This window comes from Borostomias antarcticus (assembly GCF_949987555.1).
Source record: "Borostomias antarcticus genome assembly, chromosome: 11".
NCBI lineage: Eukaryota > Metazoa > Chordata > Actinopteri > Stomiiformes > Stomiidae > Borostomias > Borostomias antarcticus.
The window spans coordinates 6,198,488-6,225,306 of NC_140244.1; the positions used below are offsets into that span (position 1 = coordinate 6,198,488).

The 26,819-nt window shown below is 50.5% G+C and overlaps 1 protein-coding gene across 1 annotated transcript in view; it reads left to right on the top strand.

Annotated features, from left to right (window-relative positions):
* The window catches only part of erc2 (ELKS/RAB6-interacting/CAST family member 2), a gene marked incomplete at both ends in the record, with an annotated part of 72,738 nt that overhangs the window by 7,541 nt on the left and 38,378 nt on the right, over nucleotides 1-26,819 (top strand). Inside the window, one exon of the mRNA XM_084445762.1 lies at nucleotides 19,949-19,972. Coding sequence (XP_084301888.1) covers nucleotides 19,949-19,972 — 24 coding nt within the window. The remainder of the gene's footprint in view (nucleotides 1-19,948; nucleotides 19,973-26,819) is intronic.

Below are 26,819 nucleotides of genomic sequence, written 5' to 3' on the forward strand. Positions count from 1 at the left end.
ATGCACAACTCTTTAGTACTTCAGTACTTCCTGAAATTAGACATGCTTCTCTATTTCCTGTCTTACAGTGTAAGAAATAGAGAAGCATGTCTAATTTCAGGAAGTACTGGAGTTGTGCATGTAGCCTATTGATAAAATTAAACTGATAAACACGTTGCTTTAAACCAGGGGTCTCAAACCCCCGGCCCACCCCACCCCTCCATCCAGCCCGGGACATGATATCAGAAATATAATGTAATCCGGCCTGCAAAATAATTTCTTTTACATGGCGCCAGCAGGCAGGCCTACAATGCGAAATTCAAGTCGCTCAAACGTGGGGCGAAATTCTGTTATTGTGCGCAGCGCAAGGTGCTGCATACAGTCACAGGTGCAATCAATCCACATGCAACAATGAACGGAATGCAGCTCGCCACCGAGAGGCTGTTTCATGGTTAACTAACGTTAGGAACACAGACGGTTTCAAGAAAGATGGACATTGCAGTATTTTTTGTGGAGTTCAATGGAAATGCTACCTGCCTGATATGCACGAAAAATGTCGCAGTTCTAAAGGAATATAATGTCAAGAGCTATTCATTCCTTAACATGGAGAACAGTGTCATAGGGAGACGAGAGGAAAAAACGAGCCACACAGCTGAGAGGGCTAACGTCTCAGCAGTCTTTCAAGATAAGTGTCTGGCAAGCAATAGAGTAGGAGCCTACAAATGTATTCAAGTGTCTGGCAAGAAATGGAAACAAACTTGAACTTTAATAAATGCAAGTACAGGTCCAGGGCAGGCTTACAGTAGTGATGCATTTTGCAGCTAAAACAGCATAAAGTACAAATGTAGGCTATTCAAGATAAAATAAAAGTAAGGAAAAAAGATTTGCACTAACTGTTAAAATATATTGAAATGTATAGAAACCGGTTTGAATTTGTATGATGAAAATGTTAGTTATGGAATAGTCTTGCAACATTTAGAGACTGACTTGTCAGTCTAATTATGGAAATGAAAAATTACATTTTCAGAAATGTCTTTCTTATAGTTAGTAGTACTTGAAGTTGACATTGAAGTGGCCCTCCTATGAGTTGACGATACCAACAGTGGCCCCAAGCCAATATGAGTTTGAGACCCCTGGTACAGAACATATGACCTGCTGGTCCACCAGAGTACAGAGCATATGACATGCTGGTCCACCAGACTACAGAACATATGACCTGCTGGTCCACCAGAGTACAGAACATATGACCTACTGGTCCACCAGAGTACAGAACATATGACCTGCTGGTCCACCAGAGTACAGAGCATATGACATGCTGGTCCACCAGACTACAGAACATATGACCTGCTGGTCCACCAGAGTACAGAACATATGACCTACTGGTCCACCAGAGTACAGGACATATAACCTGCTGGTCCACCAGACTACAGAACATATGACCTGCTGGTCCACCAGAGTACAGAGCATATGACCTACTGGTCCACCAGAGTACAGAACATATGACCTACTGGTCCACCAGAGTACAGAACATATGACCTGCTGGTCCACCAGAGTACAGAACATATGACCTACTGGTCCACCAGACTACAGAACATATGACCTGCTGGTCCACCAGAGTACAGAGCATATGACCTACTGGTCCACCAGAGTATAGAACATATGACCTGCTGGTCCACCAGAGTACAGAACATATGACCTACTGGTCCACCAGAGTACAGAACATATGACCTGCTGGTCCACCAGAGTACAGAACATATGACCTGCTGGTCCACCAGAGTAGAGAACATATGACCGAGGTCCACCAGTGCAGTCATGACTCATAAATTATTTGGACATACATTTGTGTAGCTTTATTAGTTGAAAACTGATCTGTGTTCACAGTTCTCTTCTCCCCACAGTTGCACTGTACAGACACACACACACACACACACACACACACACACACACACACACACACACACACACACACACACACACACACACACAGTCAGTCGGGGCTGGATTGTGTTTCAGTTGTGGTTGTGTTGGTGTTGTTGAAGATGGTAAACGTTTCAGTTGTGGTTAGGGTTAGGGCACTACTGTTCAGCCAGCCTGTCACTCATCAACACACACACACACACACACACACACACACACACACACACACACACACACACACACACACACACACACACACACACACACAGTAACCTCCCGAGTCGGGATAACAGCAAACAGTGTCCAGGCAGTGAGCATTTAAACACCTCAGCGCATTTATGCAACAAAACCCCCCAAAAAGGCAAACTGAAAATCTATTCTGTCGCGCGGTCGGTTCTCCCAGGGCCCCGGCATGCTTTACTCACAGGGGCTCTGCTCCGGCTTCTGTGGGCATCAGAGAAACAAACGTCAGGTACGGCACGAAAAATGAGAGGTTTAGGCAGTCAAGCAAACGAACCGCTACTCACTGAGTCCAAAGACTCCTGAGTGTCCCACCAGTCAGGCCTTTAAGCTGAGGATACACTACTAGATATTATGCCCGATTTTAAACACGATTCACAATCCTGCCGAGTCTGTCCTAGTCAGCAGCAGTCTGCACTAGTTGGGGGTAGTCAGAGTGGCAATTTGGCACTGAGGGAGCGTGTGTGTGTCTATAATGCATGTGTGTTTGTGTGTGTGTGTGTGTGTGCGTGTGTAGGCTCTGACTAGTACCCAATAATCTGCCTGAGCTTACTAATGTGTACAGGGTTGGGTGTATGTGTGTGTACTGTGTGTGTGTGTGTGTGTGTGTGTGTGTGTGTGCGTGCGTGCGTGCGTGTGTGTGTCCACACTCATAAATGAACAGTTGAATTTACTTGTCACAATCGCGTGACAAAATGAAGTGAACAGTTTGTCTTTGCTAGACTGGCGTAAGTCATGGTGTTTCACAGCATGCAGCCGTGCTCAGCTCAGTTCTCACATGTGTGGGGCTCTCGTATGGGCTAGGGTGAGGGTTAGGGTGAGGGTTAGGGTGAGGGTGAGGGTGAGGGTTAGGGTTAGTGTTAGGGTTAGGGCCTGGTCTAGCTCAAGTGACGGGTCCAGGATATATCATTGCCCAGCAGTATATCACAGTGACGTTAGGGTGTTTTACAGGAAGCAGTCTTGGTGCAGTCAGTGTACTCATGGATTCAATTAGTCGCTCAGTGGGGACGAGATGACCTGTTTAACCAGAGGGAAGGAGAGGAGGAGGAGAGGAGGAGAGAAGAGACGGGGCGGATGAAAGGATCAGAGTAAAGGAAAGAGAGAGAGAGAGAGAGAGAGAGGAGAGCGTTTGGTAAAGGGTGGGATTTCAGTGAGTGGAGGAGTTTTGAAGAAAAGAGTGGAGAAAATTAGTTCCTTTCAGCTTTGAAACATCTCATCCCACATGACGTACTTGAATACTGAAGTGCTTTAGCAGAGGCACATCTACAGTGATAAAAATTTCTAGTTGTTGGGTATTGATTGGTTGATTGATTGATTGATTGATTGATTGATTGGTTGGTTGGTTGGTTGATTGGTTGGTTGATTGATTGGTTGATTGGTTGATTGATTTGTTAATTTAATGATTGATTGATTGATTGATTGATTGGTTGATGAGAGGAGAATGGGGCGAGATAAAGAGGAGGGTTTAAGAAGAGGGAGAATGGAGGACGAGGAGGATGGTTGTAAGAAGGAGGGAAGAAAAAGAAGGAGTGGATCAGTCATGAAGTTATAGATAGATAGATAGATAGATAGATAGATAGATAGATAGATAGATAGATAGATAGATAGATAGATAGATAGATAGATAGATAGATAGATGTTTATGTTACGGCTCTGCTAGACACTAGACTAACCGCGCCCGACCATAGGAGTCCTAACAACGACTGTTCATTTTTTAATTTGTAAATATATATATATATTTTACTAGGTAAAATCAGTTGAGAACCAGTTCTCATTGTCAATGATGACCTAGCCAAGAGGCGCCGTAATAAAATATATTTGTTGAAACAAAAAATGCTGTGGTTTCAGAGCCAGGTGCTCAGGATCCTGTGTTTTCTCATTTCCCTGTCCAGATGAGTCTATGGTAGGTAGGAGTGATATTCTGTCTAATGAGGACATTGAGCGTCTGTGGGTGGAGACCTGCACTCTATTCTCTTCTCACAGAGAATATTCTCTTTTCCCAAGTAGGAGTGAATAAGAAGATATTGTGGTAGATACTGTATATTTTTAGGTCTGAAGTTAGTCTTGACTCATCCGGTTGACTCATCCACCGCATGCGATTATCGACCAGCTCTGTCAGATCACCACCAATGACAGGCCTGCAGCATCCAGCACCCAGCGCGGGCGTAGGGATGTGGGTGTGAGTTCCACCCAACTGGAGCAGGATGGAGGGAGGGAGGGAGGGAGGGAGGGAGGGAGGGAGGGAGGGAGGGAGGGAGGGAGGGAAGGGTGTGTGTGTGTATGCCTGCCTTCATGTGGGCTTTCTTGAGTGTGAATGTGTGCAAAGGTTTTTGTGTGTGCATGTTTTAATCGGGGTGCCAGGGAGGCAAACCGGACAGAAGGAAGCTTTGATTCTCTCCTTTATGTTTTAGTGTGTGTTGGGGGTCCAGTCAGTTAGTCAAAACCTTCCCGATGATGTATGGGTCAGGTATGAATGCGAATAAGACCCCAAAATAAGACCCCAAAAAAACCGTCCCGTATTTGTCTTAGCTAGATCCGTTTGAATCATGTCAATTCAGTTCAACAGGGTCATCACAGTACGTGTGTGTGTGTGTGTGTGTGTGTGTGTGTGTGTGTGTGTGTGTGTGTCTCACTGACAGACTCTCTATGAAGGTGAGATCCGTCACCGGTGCTTATAGAGTGTCTGTCCTGCGATGCAGAAACACATTTGCTTTGTCAAACCACATGATTCATCTGCTATGATCCCCCATTCATCTGCTATGATCCCCCATTCATCTGCAATGATCCCCCATTCATCTGCTATGATCCCCCATTCATCTGCAATGATCCCCCATTCATCTCCTATGATCCCCCATTCATCTGCTATGATCCCCCATTCATCTGCTATGATCCCCCATTCATCTGCTATGATCCCCCATTCATCTGCAATGATCCCCCATTCATCTGCTATGATCCCCCATTCATCTGCAATGATCCCCCATTCATCTGCTATGATCCCCCATTCATCTGCAATGATCCCCCATTCATCTGCAATGATCCCCCATTCATCTGCTATGATCCCCCATTCATCTGCTATGATCCCCCGTTCATCTGCAATGATCCCCCATTCATCTCCTATGATCCCCCATTCATCTGCAATGATCCCCCATTCATCTCCTATGATCCCCCATTCATCTGCTATGATCCCCCATTCATCTGCTATGATCCCCCGTTCATCTGGAGTCCTGGTCGGGAGGCTAGGACTCAGGTCATAGCCCCAGGTCATAGTCCGGTCTCTTTACTGTAGATCATAGTCCTGTCTCTCCAGATCATAGTCCTGTCTCTCCACTGTCACTTTAGATCATAGTCCTGTCTCTTTAGATCATAGTCCTGTCTCTCCACTGTCACTTTAGATCATAGTCCTGTCTCTTTAGATCATAGTCCTGTCTCTCCAGATCATAGTCCTGTCTCTCCACTGTCACTTTAGATCACAGTCCTGTCTCTTTAGATCATAGTCCTGTCTCTCCAGATCATAGTCTTGTCTCTCCAGATCATAGTCCTGTCCCTCCAGATCATAGTCCTGTTTCTCCAGATCATAGCCCTTTCTCTCCAGATCATAGTCCTGTCCCTCCAGATCATAGTCCTGTCTCTCCAGATCATAGCCCTTTCTCTCCAGATCCTAGTCCTGTCTCTCCAGATCATAGTCCTGTCTCTCCAGATCATAGTCCTGTCTCTCCAGATCATAGTCCTGTCTCTCCAGATCATAGTCCTGTCCCTCCAGATCATAGTCCTGTCTCTCCAGATCATAGTCCTGTTTCTTCAGATCATAGTCCTGTCCCTCCAGATGATAGTCCTGTCTCTCCAGATCATAGTCCTGTCCATCCAGATCATAGTCCTTCTCTTCCGTCCTGGTCTGTGGAGTGATGTGATTTGTTTTATAGGAATTAATTGGAGAGAAATTATCGCAGCTTGTTGCTATTTTCTTCTTCATAAAGTGGTTCCACTTCTTTCATTGTGCAGTGTGGGGTGGTGCAGTGTGGGGTGGTGCAGTGTGGGATGGTGCAGTGTGGGGTGGTGCAGTGTGGGGTGGTGCAGTGTGGGATGGTGCTGTGTGGGGTGGTGCAGTGTGGGATTGTGCAGTGTGGGATGGTACATTGTGGGATGGTGCATTGTGGGGTGGTGCAGTGTGGGATGGTGCAGTGTGGGATGGTGCAGTGTGGGGTGGTGCAGTGTGGGGTGGTGCAGTGTGGGATGGTGCAGTGTGGGGTGGTGCAGTGTGGGGTGGTGCAGTGTGGGATGGTGCTGTGTGGGGTGGTGCAGTGTGGGATTGTGCAGTGTGGGATGGTACATTGTGGGGTGGTGCAGTGTGGGGTGGTGCATTGTGGGGTGGTGCAGTGTGGGGTGGTGCATTGTGGGGTGGTGCAGTGTGGGGTGGTGCAGTGTGGGATGGTGCAGTGTGGGGTGGTGCAGTGGAGACGTAAGTGACGTCCTCCTGAAGAGAGAGGAGATAAGGAGACGACATGCTCAAGACATCAGGCTCTTCCTTTCAATACCACCTGAATGTCATTCACCAGCTTCTGGACACTTAGTTATCCTCTCCTCCTCCCCCTCTCTCTCCTCCTCTCTCCTCCTCCCCCTCTCTCTCCTCCTTTCTCCTCCTCCCTCTCTCTCTCCTCCTCTCTCCTCCTCCCCCTCTCTCTCCTCCTCTCTCCTCCTCCCTCTCTCTCTCCTCATGACCTCACATCACCAGAACACCGCTCTCCTCCTCCCTCTCTCCTCCTCTCTCCTCCTCCCCCTCTCCTCTCCTCTCCTCCTCCTCTCTCTCCTCCCTCTCTCCTCCTCCCTGTCTCCTCCCTCTCTCCTCCTCTCTCCTCCTCCCTCTCTCCTCCTCTCTCTCCTCCTCCATCTCTCCTCATCTCTCCTCCTCCTTTCTTTCCTTAGCCCTTTCTCTCCAGATCATAGTCCTGTCCCTCCAGATCATAGTCCTGTCTCTCCAGATCATAGTCCTGTCTCTCCAGATCATAGTCCTGTCTCTCCAGATCATAGTCCTGTCCCTCCAGATCATAGTCCTGTCTCTCCAGATCATAGTCCTGTTTCTTCAGATCATAGTCCTGTCCCTCCAGATGATAGTCCTGTCTCTCCAGATCATAATCCTGTCTCTCCAGATCATAGTCCTGTCCCTCCAGATCATAGTCCTGTCCCTCCAGATCATAGTCCTGTCCCTCCAGATCATAGTCCTTCTCTTCCGTCCTGGTCTGTGGAGTGATGTGATTTGTTTTATAGGAATTAATTGGAGAGAAATTATCGCAGCTTGTTGCTATTTTCTTCTTCATAAAGTGGTTCCACTTCTTTCATTGTGCAGTGTGGGGTGGTGCAGTGTGGGGTGGTGCAGTGTGGGATGGTGCAGTGTGGGGTGGTGCAGTGTGGGGTGGTGCAGTGTGGGATGGTGCTGTGTGGGGTGGTGCAGTGTGGGATTGTGCAGTGTGGGATGGTACATTGTGGGGTGGTGCAGTGTGGGGTGGTGCATTGTGGGGTGGTGCAGTGTGGGGTGGTGCATTGTGGGGTGGTGCAGTGTGGGGTGGTGCAGTGTGGGATGGTGCAGTGTGGGGTGGTGCAGTGGAGACGTAAGTGACGTCCTCCTGAAGAGAGAGGAGATAAGGAGACGACATGCTCAAGACATCAGGCTCTTCCTTTCAATACCACCTGAATGTCATTCACCAGCTTCTGGACACTTAGTTATCCTCTCCTCCTCCCCCTCTCTCTCCTCCTCTCTCCTCCTCCCCCTCTCTCTCCTCCTTTCTCCTCCTCCCTCTCTCTCTCCTCCTCTCTCCTCCTCCCCCTCTCTCTCCTCCTCTCTCCTCCTCCCTCTCTCTCTCCTCACGACCTCACATCACCAGAACACCGCTCTCCTCCTCCCTCTCTCCTCCTCTCTCCTCCTCCCTCTCTCCTCCTCTCTCCTCCTCCCCCTCTCCTCTCCTCTCCTCTCCTCCTCCTCTCTCCTCCCTCTCTCCTCCTCCCTGTCTCCTCCCTCTCTCCTCCTCTCTCCTCCTCCCTCTCTCCTCCTCTCTCTCCTCCTCCCTCTCTCCTCATCTCTCCTCCTCCTCCTCTCTCCTCCTCCTCTCTCCTCCTCCCTCTCTCCTCCTCTCTCTCCTCCCTCTCTCCTCCTCTCTCCTCCTCCCTGTCTCCTCCCTCTCTCCTCCTCTCTCCTCCTCCCTCTCTCCTCCTCTCTCCTCCTCCCTCTCTCCTCCTCTCTTCTCCTCCTCTCTCCTCCTCCCTCTCTCCTCCTCTCTCCTCCTCCCCCTCTCCTCTCCTCTCCTCCTCCTCTCTCTCCTCCTCCCTGTCTCCTCCCTCTCTCCTCCTCTCTCCTCCTCCCTCTCTCCTCCTCTCTCTCCTCTTCCCTCTATCCTCCTCTCTCCTCCTCCTCTCTCCTCCTCCCTCTCTCCTCCTCTCCTCTCCTCCTCCTCTCTCTCCTCCCTCTCTCCTCCTCTCTCCTCCTCTCTCCACCTCCTTGTCTCCTCCCTCTCTCCTCCTCTCTCCTCCTCCCTGTCTCCTCCTCCCTCTCTCCTCCTCCTCTCCTCTCCTCCTCCTCTCTCTCCTCCTCTCTCCTCCTCCCTCTCTCCTCCTCCTCTCCTCTCCTCCTCCTCTCTCTCCTCCTCTCTCCTCCTCCCTCTCTCCTCCTCTCTCCTCCTCCCTGTCTCCTCCTCCCTCTCTCCTCCCCCTCTCCTCTCCTCCTCCTCTCTCTCCTCCTCTCTCCTCCTCCCCCTCTCCTCTCCTCTCTTCCTCCTCTCTCCAGTCCTCTGCTGTCTCCCCCCAGCCTGTAGTATGGATGAATGGGCATGTTATGCTCGGCTGAGGTGGATGTGGGTGTAATTGCAGACTGCTGGCCATCGTGTGTGTGTGTGTGTGTGTGTGTGTGTGTGTGTGTGTGTGTGGTTGTGTGTGTGCCTGTGCGTGTGTGTGTGTGAAGCCCTCCCAGGATGCAGTGAAAGAGCAGCCCTCTCTAGAGACACATCAGCACAGCCTGAATACCTGCTGAGTCACGCTGCCTGACGGCCTCAGCCCACCTGGGACAGGAGATACAGACGGGTCACGGCCTGGAAACAGGGGGGGGGGGAGAAATGGAGGGATGGGAGGAGGGGTGACGGGATGGGAGGAGGGGGGGAGGGATGGGAGGAGGGATGGAGGGAGTGGGGGGAGGGGAGGAGGGATGGGGGAGGGGGGAGCGATGGAGGGATGGGAAGAGGGGGGCAGGATGGAGGGATGGGCGGTGGAAGAAAGAAGAAGACGATGCCGGTTGTAACCCTGAGTGTAATTATGCAAATGGACTATTGGACCGCTTCCTCTCCAGTTCAGTTCTGAGAAGAAAGAATATTGATCAGGGCAGAGAAAAGCAAAGAAGAGAGAGAGAGGGAGAGAGAGAGAGGGAGAGAGAGAGAGAGGGGGAGAAACAGATAGAGAAAGAGGGAGAGAGAGAGATAGAGAGAGAGGAAGAGAGATAGAGAGAGATAGACAGAGATAGACAGAGAGAGATAGAGAGAGATAGAGAAAGAGATAGAGAGAGGGAGAGAGATAGAGAGAGATAGAGAAAGAGAGAGAGGGAGAGAGAGATAGAGAGAGAAATAGAGAAAGAGAAAGAGCGATGACAGAGCGGTAAGAGAAAGGAGGGAGAAAGTGGGAGAGAAATGTTGAATGGCCTCAGTGAACTCCTTCCAGAGAGAGGTATAGAATTTATCTCTAGCAGTCTGTGTGTATGTGTGTGTGTGTGTGCTCGCGCGTGTGTGCGTGCATGCGTGTGTGTGTGTGCTTGTTCGTGTGTGTTTGGCGGAGTAGTCAGGGTGTGGCACAGTATGAAACTGACCATGTGTGATTTGAGGACGATGCAGTTTTACGACAAACACATGTCTATGCAAATCCACAGTGAGGACACTCACGAGTCACGCTGCTCGGCCTCATGGGATGTGGTTCCCAGACATGAACACATAGGTATAGGTATAGGTACTGCATTTGTAATGCGCTCTAATGCGCTCCCCATCCAGTTGTTACACTGGCCCGGAGAACACACATGGACTCAGGACCCCACTATCTCCACACAGCCATCTACTGTATGCTGACTAATATATTCACACGTCTGCCTTTGAATCAACCAAATGTTATGTAATCGGTGTTCAAAGTAAATTGATTCATTTTCTGCACGTGCTTCTTTACATGAGGTTGATGAATATTCAAAGGATGAATCAGTCTAAAACGCTGAGTAAAACATGTCCTATTTACTTTTCAATGTCCCGCCTAGAATACTAATTAAATTGGCAGTAATGATGTTGGCGTGACATTACATGAACACCATGGCAGCATGTGTCTCTATGGTGGCGTGTGAAGGAGAGACGCGTCCACTGAGTGGGATTATAAAACGTGGAACCAGAATCAGATCAACATTTCTATTGGCTGGACCGCAGGGGTCCATAAAACACACTGATTCTTATGTTCTCATGGGCTGTGATAGTATTTTAAACTTGTCTAGTCAAAAGATTTACCAAGATACGTTCAAAAGGTTGAGTCTGGTTTATTGTGGAAAACATTACGAGCGCAAGGACTTCCTGACAAACGCAACAAGGGTGGTTCAGTCAGCGAAGTGAGTTCATGGGTATTGCTGTGGCTTATATGCAATCAAAACAAAGGTACAGTGCTTCCAGGATGTGATTGGCTACTGCATTGTACATGAATGGCAGGCGTGGCCAAGAGTAAAGACATGTGAAAGGTCTGAATCAGGACGAGGAAGACGAAGGTGTGGCCCTTCTGACTTAAACAAAGAGATGAGGAAGAGCTAGGCAGAGTGTGTTTACAATTACAAAAGGGGGAGAGTTGAGGTGTTTTACATTTACAAAGAGGAGACTGAAACTAGGGTTTGCAGGGGGCTTGGGGGGAGGTGATGAATTACAAGGACAAAGGCTTAAGGTGTTTGGATGTAAATTCCTGGACAATCCCCCATTTGTGCCTGAACAGGTACACAAAAATAAAATATAAAATCCAAACACAGTGTAAACAGTCAGCTATGCTTTACATGTGGAAAGGAAATAATCTCTCCACTAGGTGGAGCAAAAAAAAAAAAAAAATTCTCTTTTTTTTTTTTTTTTATTTAATTATTTTCTTTCAACGTGCAAAATCACGCACCAAAACCCCTTGCTTCAGAAATTTGACAGGAAACAAGATAAAAAAGATGACATGATTATATACTATTTATAGTCTAAGAGTGGACAACCATTCACCAAAAAACTTGATTTAACAAGGCAAAAAAATAAATGGTTACCAGTGTAAGAAAGGCAAAAAACCTCTTGGTCAATTTAGAGGAAAAACCCAAACTTATTTATCAACTCATGTTTCAACCATTGTAACTCTTGTAAACAAATATGATATTTTTCAGATTATTTCAAAGTTCATTCATTCTTGTGAATAATCGCATGTGATGTCCTATGGAACATAGCTTCCATGTGTGCGTCTCTGAATGTTTAATGTAGGTTCCAGTGTGTGTGATTAGAGGTGCAATCATTTCTGTTGAGATTGTCCATGTTGTCATATTACAACCACAAGAAGGAGGTGACCGGCAAGGTCAGTCTCCGATTTTCTCATCAGAGGAGAGGAGAGTGTGGCGGTGGCTGTCAAGGTCACTCTTGTTCACAGTGTATCCAACAGTCATTTAGGTGACACTTCTCTTTTGGGCAATAGAATGTCATTTTGGGGAATGCAAGGCGTCTTCTCTTCTAGATCGCAACTTCAATGTCGCGTTGTTTGAAATCAGTTATGTTCAATGTTAGTTGCAGTGTGTGCAGGTGTGTGTGCGTGTGTGGTGCATCTTGTGAGGAGGTGACCAGCAAGGTCATTTTTCCTCCGATTCCTCGTCAGAGGAGAGGACAGTTGTGGCAGCTCATGGCTTTGGCCTCTGAGCTTTCTGGTTCAGCTGCATCCTTGGCGATCCCCTGGTGGACCGTCCTCTGCTGCTTGGACCCGTCGGCAATGGCTTGCATGGATCCACGAAGTCCTCTCAGATCGCTGTCTGCGTGATGAGTAGAAACTGGTATGGCCCGAGCCACCTCGGCGATTTCAGCTCCTTCGTCTGTGGTCGTGGACCAGGACCCAATCCCCAGGAGAGATGTGATGCAGGAACCCCTCCTTAGCCTCAGGAAATGGCGGTCCTCACTCTGTTGGAGACAGCTGTTAACATCCTCCGCCACCCCTGTTTTTTGAAACATGATCTGGCCCGTGGGCTAGTTTGAAAGCACAATGAAAACATGAACGAGGTAGTACAGGTTTGTCATTAGGCCCTAGATACAGGTTAGCTTGGTGGTGGAATGTGCACTTATTCCTCCATTTCTTTTTCTCCGCAGGTGGAGCAGATGCTTGTAGGTCAGAAATGTCTGCCAGGGACAGTGGAGGAATCTTGTCAGGGTCTGTGGATGGTACAGAGAGCATAGAAAGCACAGGGGAGGAAGCAGAGACAGCCGCAGCTTTTGCAGCGAGCTCTCGGAGGGTGAGGAGGGAGTCCCTGTCCTGGTTCAGCAGGGTGAAGGTGCGGTGGGACACCACACAGCCAGGGCGCCAGCAGCACATACAGGCTCTTGAACTGAACCCGGTCCATCCCTGTACTGCTTCACGTAGGGCCGGCCCGGGTCGTGCTGCTGGAGGGCTCATCTCGGCGCTCCCGCTCCCCCAGTACAGGCTGATGAAGTGCTCCGTCTGTGGATCCACAGATGAGAGAGACAAACAGAGACAAAACAGAAGAGCAAAAAGGAGAGTCCTCTGGTCTGGTCTCCCTGTTCCCCTCTTTGGTCAGGAACGGTTATTCAAAATCTGTTGGAGATTCTCAGAAATATGGTTAAGCGCAAGCTCCTGCTTTGGGGAAAAAATGTTGTTATTCAGTCAGGAAAACTTAAACAGGTTGTCTGTTCAAGTGTCATTTAGAGCCAGTCTGCAGTACCCCTACAGTGACATCAGGGGCAGTGTTTAGAATGACTTCAACACGCCCAGTCCCCAGTCATGATCAAGGCAATTTGATTTGGCTCTAGAATTTCTCTCGCGATTTTATGAAAATAAAATAACCATATTCTCGTCTCAACAAAACAACACCCCCTAAGGGTGAAAGCAAAAATTTCCTGAAGTCAGGATAAAAATAGAGATGGGGCAAAGAAAATGACACTAAAATGAACTGGCTTCATTTACAATTAACTAATCAAAAAACTCCATCAAAGCTTCATTTGTATAGCTAAAATTTGTATATCTAAAACCCTCCCTCTTCTGCATTTGAGGACAGAGTATTTGGGCACTGCCTCGGACAAAATGGTCTCTTCTCTGTTTCATACTTATCTGTCGCTCACAGTGAGTTGGTGACGTGGCGTTGGCTTTGCATCTCACGAACCCCAGATCGCTTATCTGTAGGGAAACAGGCCGGTAACCTTCATCTCCACCTCCGGTCCTGTGCCCGTCTCCTGGTTCGGCATTCACCCATCACTCCCGGAACGACAGTTGTCTGTAAAAAAACACTCAGAAAAAACACTCAGGCCCGATGAATGTGCCTCAAACTATAAACATGAGATATTTAACATACTCATTTAAAAAATATATAATTGGGTTATGAGATGCTGCATTCAGATTAAGACACTGGCAACCCTTATCTATTCCCCCCACTATTATGCACTAACCTTATGTCTTAAGCTACATATCAGAAAGAGAGACAAAACAAACAGTTAAACAGACAAACAGCAGGTCCCAAGCAGTCCCCAGGAAGGCATGATCCAGGCTTCTCAAAGACCTGCCGCCCAGGGTCCATAGCACCTGAAGAATAAGACTCAAACACAGACTGGGTTCAATAGCAGAGGAGAAGGCCTAATGCCAACTCCTCAAAAAACACATCATCATTATATGAATGGAATTCATACAGTAGAATGCATAAAACGAACAGCTTATGGCCATTCATTGACTATTGAAACAAAACTCCTGAATCAAAACCCCTATTCAAAACCCTGTCAGACTTTTGAGTTCCCACCAATACCTAAAAGATCATCTCAGAAACATTAACAACAACTTAAAACTCAAAGGCTCTACATCTATTTCATCCTGTTTATTTACCTTAAAAATTATATATATATCTCTATCTTGGCTAGTTAAAATTTCCCTTGTGAGTTGTTCAAGGGAACTCCAGCAGGTGGCGCTCGACCCCAAATCGGAGGCTCTTCCCTTTCATTCAGCTTGCGGTAACTGTGACACTGTTCAATCCAGTGACCATATTGACCACAATGAAAACATGCCTCATTTTTCCCACTCTGTCTATTCCTGTGAACATGCTTAGACCTACTGCTACGTTGCCTATTCTCCCTTTGTCGCCGTCCCCGTTTTTGTTTCAGACCTGCACCTTTATTTTTAATGTCTAATTGTCTCAATTGAGCAGCCTGAAGTCTAGCGGCACCATCCTTGACTTTTTTCAAATTCCGTTGTTCAATGTAATGTCGGAGGCGTTCGGAATACCGGAAATGATCAACAACTTCCCCGAGAGAAGTTGATTCCCAGGTGTGGCATATCATCCTCACTTGGTCAGACAAAGAGGAGAGAGAGTTATTCATTAACTGTTGTTTCAAAATCTTTTTATAATCGGCGTTCGCTTTGTCCATGCCACTGTGTGACGCGAAGACTGATTCCAGTCTTTCCCAAAATTTCTCGAACTGCTCATCGTAATTTTGTTTACAATATGTGATACGGTCCCAATCCATCTTTTTAGGGAATCGAGTTTTGATTCTGTTCAACAGCGCAGCGTTTTGTGCAGTAAAATCGACATGAGAAAAAGGCAACGTTATATCAAACGGGTCTTTTACTTCGATCCATTTTAACCCAAGTACTTGTCGCATGATCATGGCGATTTCCTCGGCGTGAGGCTCATACATTTGAACTAAACTGTTAAAAAGATTCCCGAACTCGTTCATGTCTTTGGTTGGATCGGGCAAGGTTTTAGCTATATTACGCAGTTCATCAGAGCGCCAGGGTCTATAAACCGTAATCTCTGGAGTCCAGGCCGCATAACCAGCAGCATAATTTATTTGTGAAGGGCGAGGAACAGGGTTTGGGCAGCGTATCAGAGGCGCTTGTATTTGCGGTCCCTCCAGACTATCTCTAGCCATTTGCAGTTGTTCCAAATTAAACTTAGCCTCAGATATGGCTTTAGCCAATTCTTTCTTCCTGTCCTGCTTTTGCTCGGACGAATACCTCGTATTAAGGGGCGCTCTTAACTCGTATTGTAGAGGGGAGAGAGAAGGGGCGTGGCTAAATGCGGGAGCAGCAACAGCCTGGTTGGGTGCTATAGAATTAACAGGCTTTTCCCTTAACCTAATCATCTCAACCACCTCTAGCTGCTTAGAATCTTAGAATTTAACACTAAAATGTCAGATATGGATGTAAGAAATCGAAAATGCTTTAGCACAACAATCTCATCAGGCTAGACGTTTAATCCTGTGACATCCTCTAGCCATATGTTAGTAGCCGGGGTTACAGGGACACCTAGTGGTGATCCCAAAATGTTGCATGTATGACCCGGAAGTTGTCTTTGGCAGCGCGGGGAAATTTAAAGAAACAAATCCCTAAATAACCACGACGCAGCCTAAAACCCCAAAACAGCAATGAAAGGAAACCTTATGGTTAACTCACGGCGGGAAAGAATACAATTTCGAAAGAAACACACATTAAGACACATTAAATTCGCTTAGTACTCACCCAGTCAGCGAAGTCCTTTGTTCTCCTCTGGCTCAAGGCGGATCACCGCGAGAGCTGTTTTCCGGCGTCTCCTAGACAACCAGCTAGCCTACTGGAGAATTTTAACAGTGTAAAAAGTGTACAAAACAATACTTTACCTGGATTTATGGCGCGCGTAACAAACAATACAATCAAGAGCTGAGGCTCAACAGTAAACACATAAGACACATAAGACGAAACAAAGGCTTACGTTACAAACAAGCATGCTCGGCTGCACCAGCAACTTTGGTCCAGGCTAAACCTGACGTCTAGATCCTACCAAAATACTGTACAGCCACTTGGTCAAAGATAACGCTCGTTAGGTTTACCAAGTCACCCGGGAACAAAGGGACAAACGCTTCTACCAGAAACGCGGATTGCAAAACTCTCAATCACGCCCTGTAGCTACCATCTCGTTGGTAATCGTTCTTCAACGAACATCAACAATCACTTCGAAGCTAGTTGGCAATCGTGCTAACACGAACATCAACAAATGGGGCTTAAGCTAGTTGGTATCGTTCTGAAACGAACATCAACAATGAGGCTTAAGCTACCATCTCCATTGTGCAAAACTCTCACAACGGGCTCTGCGGTTTTAATCTCACCCGCGACCGGCCAAAAGGGAAACACGTTCTGTGCCAACTCTTTGGCGTATTAGACCAAACTCACACTTCTTCTGAACACTGCTTAACCCTCGTAACGAAACAAGGACGAAGTCGAAGGACAATACGATATAAATATCTATTGCTGTTCACATCTCCTTGGATAGTTACTTACTTAATACGTAATAAAATACCCACGCTGGGGTTTCTGTTTTCAAACAATCCAGACCAACACAACTGAACCAAATCAAGGCAAATACAACTCAGAACCATAAGAGGGTTCGTTTAAACGTACCTGTGAGCCTCAAGAATCCAGTGGAAGAACTGAGGAAATAATCTCGGCGTGCGCTCTGGCGCAAGAGAGAAAATTGATTTTCCAACGCCCATATGGACCGACACGTCTGTCGATCAGTTCATCCACTGGAATCCCGAAGCAAAACGCAGGCAGTTATCCCATTCCCGTTCGCCAACTGTGATAGTATTTTAAACTTGTCTAGTCAAAAGATTTACCAAGATACGTTCAAAAGGTTGAGTCTGGTTTATTGTGGAAAACATTACGAGCGCAAGGACTTCCTGACAAACGCAACAAGGGTGGTTCAGTCAGCGAAGTGAGTTCATGGGTATTGCTGTGGCTTATATGCAATCAAAACAAAGGTACAGTGCTTCCAGGATGTGATTGGCTACTGCATTGTACATGAATGGCAGGCGTGGCCAAGAGTAAAGACATGTGAAAGGTCTGAATCAGGACGAGGAAGACGAAGGTGTGGCCCTTCTGACTTAAACAAAGAGATGAGGAAGAGCTAGGCAGAGTGTGTTTACAATTACAAAAGGGGGAGAGTTGAGGTGTTTTACATTTACAAAGGGGAGACTGAAACTAGGGTTTGCAGGGGGCTTGGGGGGAGGTGATGAATTACAAGGACAAAGGCTTAAGGTGTTTGGATGTAAATTCCTGGACAGGGCATTTGATTTTAACTGAGAGTTCATCTATTAATGTACATGATAGATACGTCATGAATTTAATACTCCGCCTCTACAGTTACAGTGAAAGATATTGAAAAGATATTGCACCCTTTACAGGCTGTCTGTTTTGTGTGTTTTGAGGCCCGGTCGCAAAATGAAGCAGAAGGGCACTCAGTGAGCGCAGACCTCCGGCCATGACGCGTGTCGTCAGCATGTGCAGTGACATTAGGGCACTGATACGGAGACAAGCAGTTGATCTTCGCCCAAATTAACTACATTATTTCCCACAAACTATTAATACCCACAAATTAGCTGGGTAGCTAGCTGCTAGCTGAATATTACCAGCATGCTATTGATAGCTAACGTTACCTAGCTAGAAGCTAGCAGTGTGTCCTAGCCATTGATGTATTAAACATTGCGAAGTATGTATGCGTATATGCTGGTCAGGTCTATATCTGGCAATGTTAACAAGTTAAAAAATAATTTGTACATCTGCCCTGTGATTGGGTTCCGCTACAAAGTTGGCTTTTCCTTGGCCCATGTGACACCCCTCCACCGAGCTTCATCAAAATCGGTCCGGTAGTTTCTGCATAATCCTGCAGACTAACAAATGAATTAACAAACGAACGTTCGTAATGAACTAATAAATGAACACAGCACCGAAAACAACCTTTGTCCTGGTTTGCGATAACTTCAATAATGGGGGCCACTCTTAAACCAGACAGACCGTTTATCTGGGACTTGAAGGCTGTTTTTGTAAGGTTTGGATATGTATGTAACACTATGACAAAAATATTGTGCCTCTGTGATACTAGTAGCTGTTATCACGCACAAGGAATGATACCCTGAAAGTTTCAAGAATATAACATTTGTATGGAAGGATTACTTGTGATGTTTAAAAAGTACTGTTGGCATAGGCATTTCCAGAGCTGAGAACTCAAGAGGAAGGAGGATAGGATACTAGCGTCCTCACGCAGTGTAACATTACACACTTCCTTTGAGAAAATGTGTAGATCTGATGCTTTTTCGAGGTGTGCGTGTAATTATTTGAGGCAACAACAAGATTAGCTACAGAACTATCAGTATCAGGCCATCGGCAGCTCGGTATAGCCTACAGACAGAACACATGCTAGCAGGCTGGACACACACATTGTATTATTGTAGGTAGACCAGAACTTTAACTAGTTGATGTGAATCAAATGGGAACGTATAACGTTGGTCTCTTAGAACTGAACAAAGAAAATAATATTTCAAATCCGCTTTATTTACAAATCCATGTGAAAGCCACGTGTAGCACTTGATCCAAGATGTGGTGTGCGAACGACAGAGATAATACGAGACTAGAGTATGAGTGAATTTGTTCTTGGGAGTGTGAGTGGAGATTTGCAAGGTTTTAAGTGTTTTAAGTGTACCGGCTGGACTGGCACCCAAAATGGCTGTGACTTTCATTCTGCAATGACATAATGGACCCAGAGCTGCACAGAGCTATGGAGGTAGAAGACTCACAGAGAATGCTTCTCTCCTCAGCTCAGCTTGTCTCTCTCTGTCTGGGAGAGCACTGCCCTCTGCTGGCTGGGAGAACACAGGCCGCAGACATTCAGTAACACCACGCCCAGTCCTCATGAATCTATATAACTCAACAAGCAAATGAATAGAGTAGTCATGGTTTATCTCAATGAACCTCTTTCCACAAGGGTTTCCATTAATACTGAGGATCATGTCATGTGTTTATCTGGAGTGCGTGTGTGTGTGAGTGTGTGGTGTGTGTGAGGGAGAGAGAATAGAGGGAATGTGTTAATCTATACACTGATGACCCATACCCTTGACACACCAACAAAATATGTAAATAAGTGAAAATTAAAGGGCCACAGTCACACTTGTTTCAGTTCAATCCTGCGCGTCGGCCTGTCAAATCCCTGTCAGTGGAACCGTTTGCTCTATGGGAGATACTGCAGCGAAATCGCAGAAAAAGGGCAAAACACATCCAGTCAGAAATGTTATCCAAATAATATCAACTGAAACAAGCCTGACTGTTCCGCTTTAAGACAATTTAGGGATGGATGGATGGATGGATGGATGGATGGATGGATGGATGGATGGATGGATGGATGGATGGATGGATGATGGAAGGATGGATGGATGGATGGATGGATGGATGGATGGATGGATGGAGGGATGGATGGATGGATGGATGGATGGAAGGATGGATGGATGGATGGATGGATGGACGGACGGACGGACGGACGGACGGACGGATGATGGATGGATGGATGGATGGATGGATAGACGGATGGACGGATGGATGGATGGACGGACGGATAAAAGACTCTTCTTTTCCTCTCATGGGTGCACTCAGCTGTTGCGTTCACCACCCTTCTCTGTCACGTTGTGTGTGTGTGTGTGTGCACGCGCGTGTGTGTGTGCGCGCGCGCTCGTGTGTGTGTGTGTTCTGACGCTGTCTTCACCATGCATTCTCTCTGTTCGTGCTGCCCATGCTATGCCAGCTGCTGGATGCCAGGAGAACTAAGGTTTGTCTCCTATGTTTGCAACAGCTGACGTGTGCACAACATAGAGTCACCCACCGTGTGACATGTGTGTCCCCTCCCCCTGGTGTCCCAATGAGACCTGGCTGGTTGTCCCCACCCCCCCCCTCCCCCACTGTCCCCACCCCTCCATACACGCACACCCCTCGTACAACACCACACACACACACACTCCAAAAAGGAATGTGTTTTGTTGTGTTGTCCCCCCTGTGGTCCTTACTCTTCCCTCCTGGATCCCTATCGGCAGCGCCCTCTGAAAGCATGAGTGTGTGTTCTACCCCAGACACACTCCCTGCCCCTTCTCAACCCCCCTACATGAGGCCAGCTGTTCTCAACTTGTCCTCCTCCTAGGATGTTAAATGCATCGTCGGCTTCCCATCATCTGTTTTTACCCCGACCTCCCAGTCTCTCTCCCTGCGCACAATGAGGCGTGTTTCTCCCGAATAATTTGTCTTCGTTCTTTAAAGCTAGTCTTCCCTAATGAAAACCGAGGGGGAGAAGTATGTCTTGTAAACGCACGGTCGTCCCATTTGAGCTGGAGCTTTTTCACAGCGCTCCGATTCCATCGTTCACTGGGAGAGTTTTGGTTTCATCTGCCCCTTTTCAATTGATTGTTGGAGTAAATCTAACCAGAGATTCATCAAAGATTATACTGATAGATTGAGCTTGCTGGCAATATTCCTCTGATCCTCTCAATTTGATTTGGGTCACAATGCCTGTTTATGTAGTCAAACCACGTGCTTTTGCATTTCGCCCCATGCCACAGTGAGGTAAGACATTGGTTTAGTTTTTGTTTTGTTACATCAGTATTCCCCATACCTCATGTGTGTGACTGTGTGTGACTGTGTGTGTGTGTGTGTGTGTGTGTGTGTGTGTGTGTGTGTGACTGTGTGCATCTGTGTGTGTTCTTCCTAAACATCTCTTCACAGAGCCACGAAAAGTGTGAGGGTTTGGTTTTGGGACCCAGGCGCAACAGGAAAGGAGGAGGCAAGGAACGGTAAAGCCCGGAGGGGCGATTTAATAAGATCAAAAAGGGGGATGTGGTAGTCGTACAGCCGATGGTCAGGCAGGAGCGTGGTAGTCGTACAGGCGATGGTCAGGCAGGAGCGGGGTTGTCGTACAGGCGATGGTCAGGCAGGAGCGGGGTTGTCGTACAGGCGATGGTCAGGCAGGAGCGGGGTTGTCGTACAGGCGATGTTCAGGCAGGAGCGGGGTTGTCGTACAGGCAATGGTCAGGCAGGAGCGTTGTCGTACAGGCGATGTTCAGGCAGGAGCGGGGTTGTCGTACAGGCGATGGTCAGGCAGGAGCGGGGTCGTACAGGCGGTGGTCAGGCAGGAGCGGGGTAATCGTACAGACGTGGGTCAGGCAGGAACTGGAGAGATGAGGAGGGGAGGCAGGGTGAGTGAGAGTAATCACAAACGGGAACGGGAAAAAACACTACAAAATACGGGTAAGGAGATTGTAGGCTTAGGCTATACTTTACCACAAGAGTATTATGGTAAGATCTGGCGATGAGTTGAGTGTAGACCAGGTTTTTGTAGAGGTTGAAGGTGATTGCAGAATGAGGGACAGGTGTGGTGATGATAATTGGGAACCGGTGAGTAGAGCCGCGCCAGCGTCATCGTCGGAGACGAGCGCGCCGTTCTTGTCTTTGCGCACGGGCCGATGTGCTGGGCATGTCGGGATCCGATTCTTCGTCACCGGAGAGGGAGGAGACTGCCGAGTCCGCGGAGCTGGCCGGAGACGGGGAACGCCCGGCAGTGGGGGGAAACTCCGGAGAGCCAGAGCGTTGTATACCCGGGCTGATGCGACGTGCGGTAGAGCGCGTAGGACGCCCCGAGCGCGCAGCGGGCCCAGAGGGGAGAGAGGGAGACGGTTGTGGAGGCGAGGGCATGCGAGCCGTAACAGGACCCCCCCCCCCGAGGGGAGCCACCTGGCGACCGACCGGGGGCGTCAGGATGGGCCCGGTAGAAGTCCCGGAGGAGAGACGGGTCCATAATGAGCTGCCTGGAGATCCAGCTGCACTCCTCGGGGCCGTACCCCTCCCAATCCGCCAGGTATTGGAACCCCCGACCCCGGCGGCGCACCTTCAGCAGCCGCCGAACCGTCCACTGGGGATGCCCGTCGACCATCTGGGGAGGCGGAGGAGCTGGGGCAGAAGGCATGAGAGGACTCGAGGAGACAGGTTTGATCTTGGACACATGGAATACAGGGTGTACCCGCATGGAAGCAGGGAGCTTAAGACGTACCGCAGCCGGGTTCAGGACACGGTCGATCTCGAAGGGCCCAACGAAGCGCGGAGCCAGCTTCTTGGAGGGGACCTGGAGCGGAAGATCAGCAGTGGAGAGGTAGACACGTTGACCGGGCCGATACGCCGGAGCAGGAGTGCGGCGGCGGTTGGCACCGCGGCAGGAGCGCTCGTTGGAGCGGAGCAGGGCCCTGCGGACCTCCCTCCAGACACGGCGACAGCGGCTGAGGTGGGCCTGGACGGAGGGGACGGAGGCCTCCGACTCCTGGAGAGAGAACAGCGGGGGCTGGTACCCGAGGGATGACTCGAACGGAGACCTGCCAGTGGCAGCGCTGGTCAGGGCATTGAGGGAGTATTCGACCCAGGGTAGGTCCTTGCTCCAGGAGGTGGGGTGGAGAGCCGACACACAGCGGAGAGCGGACTCCAGGCTCTGGTTGGCCCGTTCGGCCTGGCCGTTGGTCTGCGGGTGGTAGCCAGAGGAGAGTCTGATGGTGGCGCCGATCTCCTTGCAGAAGGCCCTCCAGACCTGGGAGGTGAATTGAGGCCCACGGTCCGAGACAATGTCTCCGGGGAGACCGTGGAGCCGGTAGACATGTTGGACGAGGAGTTCAGCTGTCTCCGCAGAGGACGGGAGCTTGGGGAGCGCCACCAGATGGACCGCCTTGGAGAACCGGTCCACCACGGTGAGGATGACCGTGTTGCCCCTGGAGGGGGGTAGACCGGTGATGAAGTCCAGGGCGATGTGGGACCAGGGACGGCTGGGGACCGGGAGAGGACGCAGGAGGCCAGCCGGGGGCTGGTGGGACGCCTTGCTGCGGGAGCAGACGGGACAGGCGACCACAAACTCCCGGACGTCGGACCTCATGGAGGGCCACCAGAACCGTCGGCTCAGGAAGGAGAAGGTGCGGTGAACCCCGGGATGGCACGCAAACCGGCTGGCATGGCCCCACTGGAGCACCCGGGACCGGACCGAGTCAGGCACGAAGAGCCTGCGAGGAGGAACGTTGGCCGGACTGGGTTGGGCGCGTTGGGCCTGCCTCACCACTGCCTCGATGTTCATCGTGACCACCCCTATGACACGCGAGACCGGCAGGATGGACTCAGGCTCCGCGGGGGGCGCCTCGGGCGCGTGGAGGCGGGACAGCGCGTCGGCCTTGGCGTTGCGGGAGCCGGGCCGGAAGGTGAGGGTGAAATCAAACCTCCCGAGGAACTGGGACCACCGCGCCTGGCGGGAGTTGAGGCGCTTGGCCGCCCGGATGAAGGTCAGGTTCTTATGGTCTGACCAGACGAGGGTGGTGTGTTCGGCGCCCTCAAGCCAGTGGCGCCACTCCTCCAAGGCCCCCACCACCGCCAACAACTCTCTGTTCCCGATGTCGTAATTCACCTCCGCTGGGGAGAACCGGCGGGAGAGGAAGGCACAGGGGTGCAACTTCTGGTCCTCCCCTGACCGCTGGGACAGAACAGCACCGATGCCTGTGTCCGATGCGTCCACCTCGACCACGAACTGCCTGGAGGGGTCAGGATGGAGAAGGACCGGGGCGGTGGTGAAGCACTTCTTGAGCGCGGAGAAGGCAGCGCTGGCAGCCGGTGTCCAAACGAACGGACGCAGGGATGAGGTGAGGTGGGTGAGGGGAGCTGCTACCCGGCTGTAGTCCCGTATAAAACGGCGGTAAAAGTTGGCGAAGCCAAGGAAGCTCTGAAGTTGTCTCCGGGTCGTGGGTTGAGGCCATTCGACCACGGTCTTGATCTTGCGGGGGTCGGGTCGCGTCAGGCCTCCCTCCACAATGAGCCCCAGGAACTCCACTGACGAGGAGTGAAAAGTGCACTTCTCCGCCTTGATATAAAGGCGGTTCTCCCGGAGACGCTGGATGACCATGCGGACATGCTGGACGTGCTCCTCAGCGCTCCTGGAGAATACCAGGATGTCGTCCAGGTAAAGGACCACAAAGACGTCCAGCATGTCCCTGAGCACGTCGTTCATCAGCGCCTGGAAGACGGCGGGGGCGTTGGTGAGGCCGAAGGGCATGACGAGGTACTCGTAGTGGCCACGGGAGGTCTTGAAGGCGGTCTTCCATTCGTCCCCCTCACGGATACGCACCAGGTGATAAGCGTTCCTGAGATCCAACTTGGTGAAGATGGTGGCACCGATGAGGGGCTCGAAGTTGGAGCTCATGAGGGGGAGTGGATATTTATTTTTAACCGTGATGTTATTGAGCAGCCTGTAGTCGATGCACGGCCTCAGATCTCCTCCCTTCTTCTTGACGAAGAAGAACCCCGCTGCCACCTGGGATCGAGATGGTCGGATGAGACCCTCGGCCAAGCACTCGGAGATGTAGGTGTCCATGGCTGCTTTCTCCGGGAGGGAGAGGTTGTAGAGACGACTGGCTGGGAGAGGGGCGCCAGGGTGGAGCTCGATGGCGCAGTCGTAGGGTCGATGAGGGGGGAGTGTGCGGGCGCGCTCCTTACTGAAGGCCTCTCCGAGGTCGTGGTACATCGAAGGGACCGTGGAGAGGTCCGGAGGAGCGGGACGGGGCCGGTCAACCCGAGTGGAGGTCTGAGCAGCTCGGAGGCAGCGGGCGTGGCAGGCGGTACTCCAACTGAGGATGTGCCCCGAGCTCCAGCAGACATGAGGGGTATGGAGTTCCAGCCAGGGCCTTCCCAGGATGAACGGAGCGTCGGGAGAGTGGATGACAAAGGGGCGGATGTTCTCCACGTGGTTTCCCGAGGCTGTGAGGGTGAGGGGCAGGGTCCGGTGAGTAATGGGACCCATAGGATGGCCATCCAGAGCGAAGGCCGAGAGGGGCCTCTCCAGAGGGGAGATGGGGAGCGCCGCTTTGTGGGCGAACTGGACGTCCACGAAGCTCTCGTCAGCACCGGAGTCGATGAGAGCAGGGACGGAGAGCGTGTGCCCCTGCCAGGCGAGGGTGACAGTGAACCTGGCGGCACGGGTCCGGGATTGGGGATGGATAAGCCGGCTTACTCGGTACCCCCTGGCGTGTGAGCCTACTCCTTTTGCCGCCCTGGGAGGTGCAGAGGAACAGGAGTCGACGGCGTGCGCTGGGCTAGCGCAGTAAATGCACAGTCCGTTCTGTTCCCGGTGCTCACGCTCTGCAGGGGTCAGTCGGGTCCAACCCAGTTGCATGGGTTCCTCTCCAGCGGTGTTTGGGGGGGCGAGGGAGGCCGGAACAGGCCGAGAGAGTCCGGCAGAGGGGGGCGGAGACGGTCTGGGTGCGCTGTGATGTTGGTGCGCCCGCTCGCGCCTGCGTTCCCGGTGGCGCTCGTCTATGGCTATGGAGAGGGAGACGAGTTGGCTCAGGGTCGCTGGTCTGTCTCCTCCAGCCAGGCTGTCCTTCATGGCGTCCCCCAGGCCCCGTCGGAAGGCGCTGTACAGGGCAGACTCGTTCCAGGAGCAACGGGCAGCGAGGATGCGGAACTCCGTGGCGTAGTCCGCTACTGAGCTGGAACCCTGGGTGAGGGCGGAGAGAGCAGCGTCCGCGTCCTGTCCGTGGACGTCGTGGTCGAACACAGTCCTGAATTCTGCCACGAAGGCTGTGTAGTCCTGCATGTAGGCAGCTGCGCCTTCGCGACCCGCCATGACCCAGCGGCGAGCCCGTCCCGTGGTTAGGTTAGCGATGTAAGCTATGCGAGCTGACGCAGTGGAGTACATGCTTGGCTGGAGATCAAACACGTACTCACACTGCATGAGGAACTCCCGGCAGAGGGTGAATGTCCCGTCGTAGGGGGCCGGGGAGGCGAGATGGGGCTCCCGGTTTGGTGGAGCGGTGGGGTTCAGGAACGGAGCCAGGCGGGCACTGAGCGCGGTGACCAGGTCGGATACCTGCTGCAGTTGCTCAGCTTGGGTCCGTTGGAGGGCTTGGAGTGGTCCAGGAGGTGCAGGTCTCTCCTCCATGTTGGCTGGGTCCAAACTGGCCAGATCTTACTGTGAGGGTTTGGTTTTGGGACCCAGGCGCAACAGGAAAGGAGGAGGCAAGGAACGGTAAAGCCCGGAGGGGCGATTTAATAAGATCAAAAAGGGGGATGTGGTAGTCGTACAGCCGATGGTCAGGCAGGAGCGTGGTAGTCGTACAGGCGATGGTCAGGCAGGAGCGGGGTTGTCGTACAGGCGATGGTCAGGCAGGAGCGGGGTTGTCGTACAGGCGATGGTCAGGCAGGAGCGGGGTTGTCGTACAGGCGATGTTCAGGCAGGAGCGGGGTTGTCGTACAGGCGATGGTCAGGCAGGAGCGTTGTCGTACAGGCGATGTTCAGGCAGGAGCGGGGTTGTCGTACAGGCGATGGTCAGGCAGGAGCGGGGTCGTACAGGCGGTGGTCAGGCAGGAGCGGGGTAATCGTACAGACGTGGGTCAGGCAGGAACTGGAGAGATGAGGAGGGGAGGCAGGGTGAGTGAGAGTAATCACAAACGGGAACGGGAAAAAACACTACAAAATACGGGTAAGGAGATTGTAGGCTTAGGCTATACTTTACCACAAGAGTATTATGGTAAGATCTGGCGATGAGTGGAGTGTAGACCAGGTTTTTGTAGAGGTTGAAGGTGATTGCAGAATGAGGGACAGGTGTGGTGAT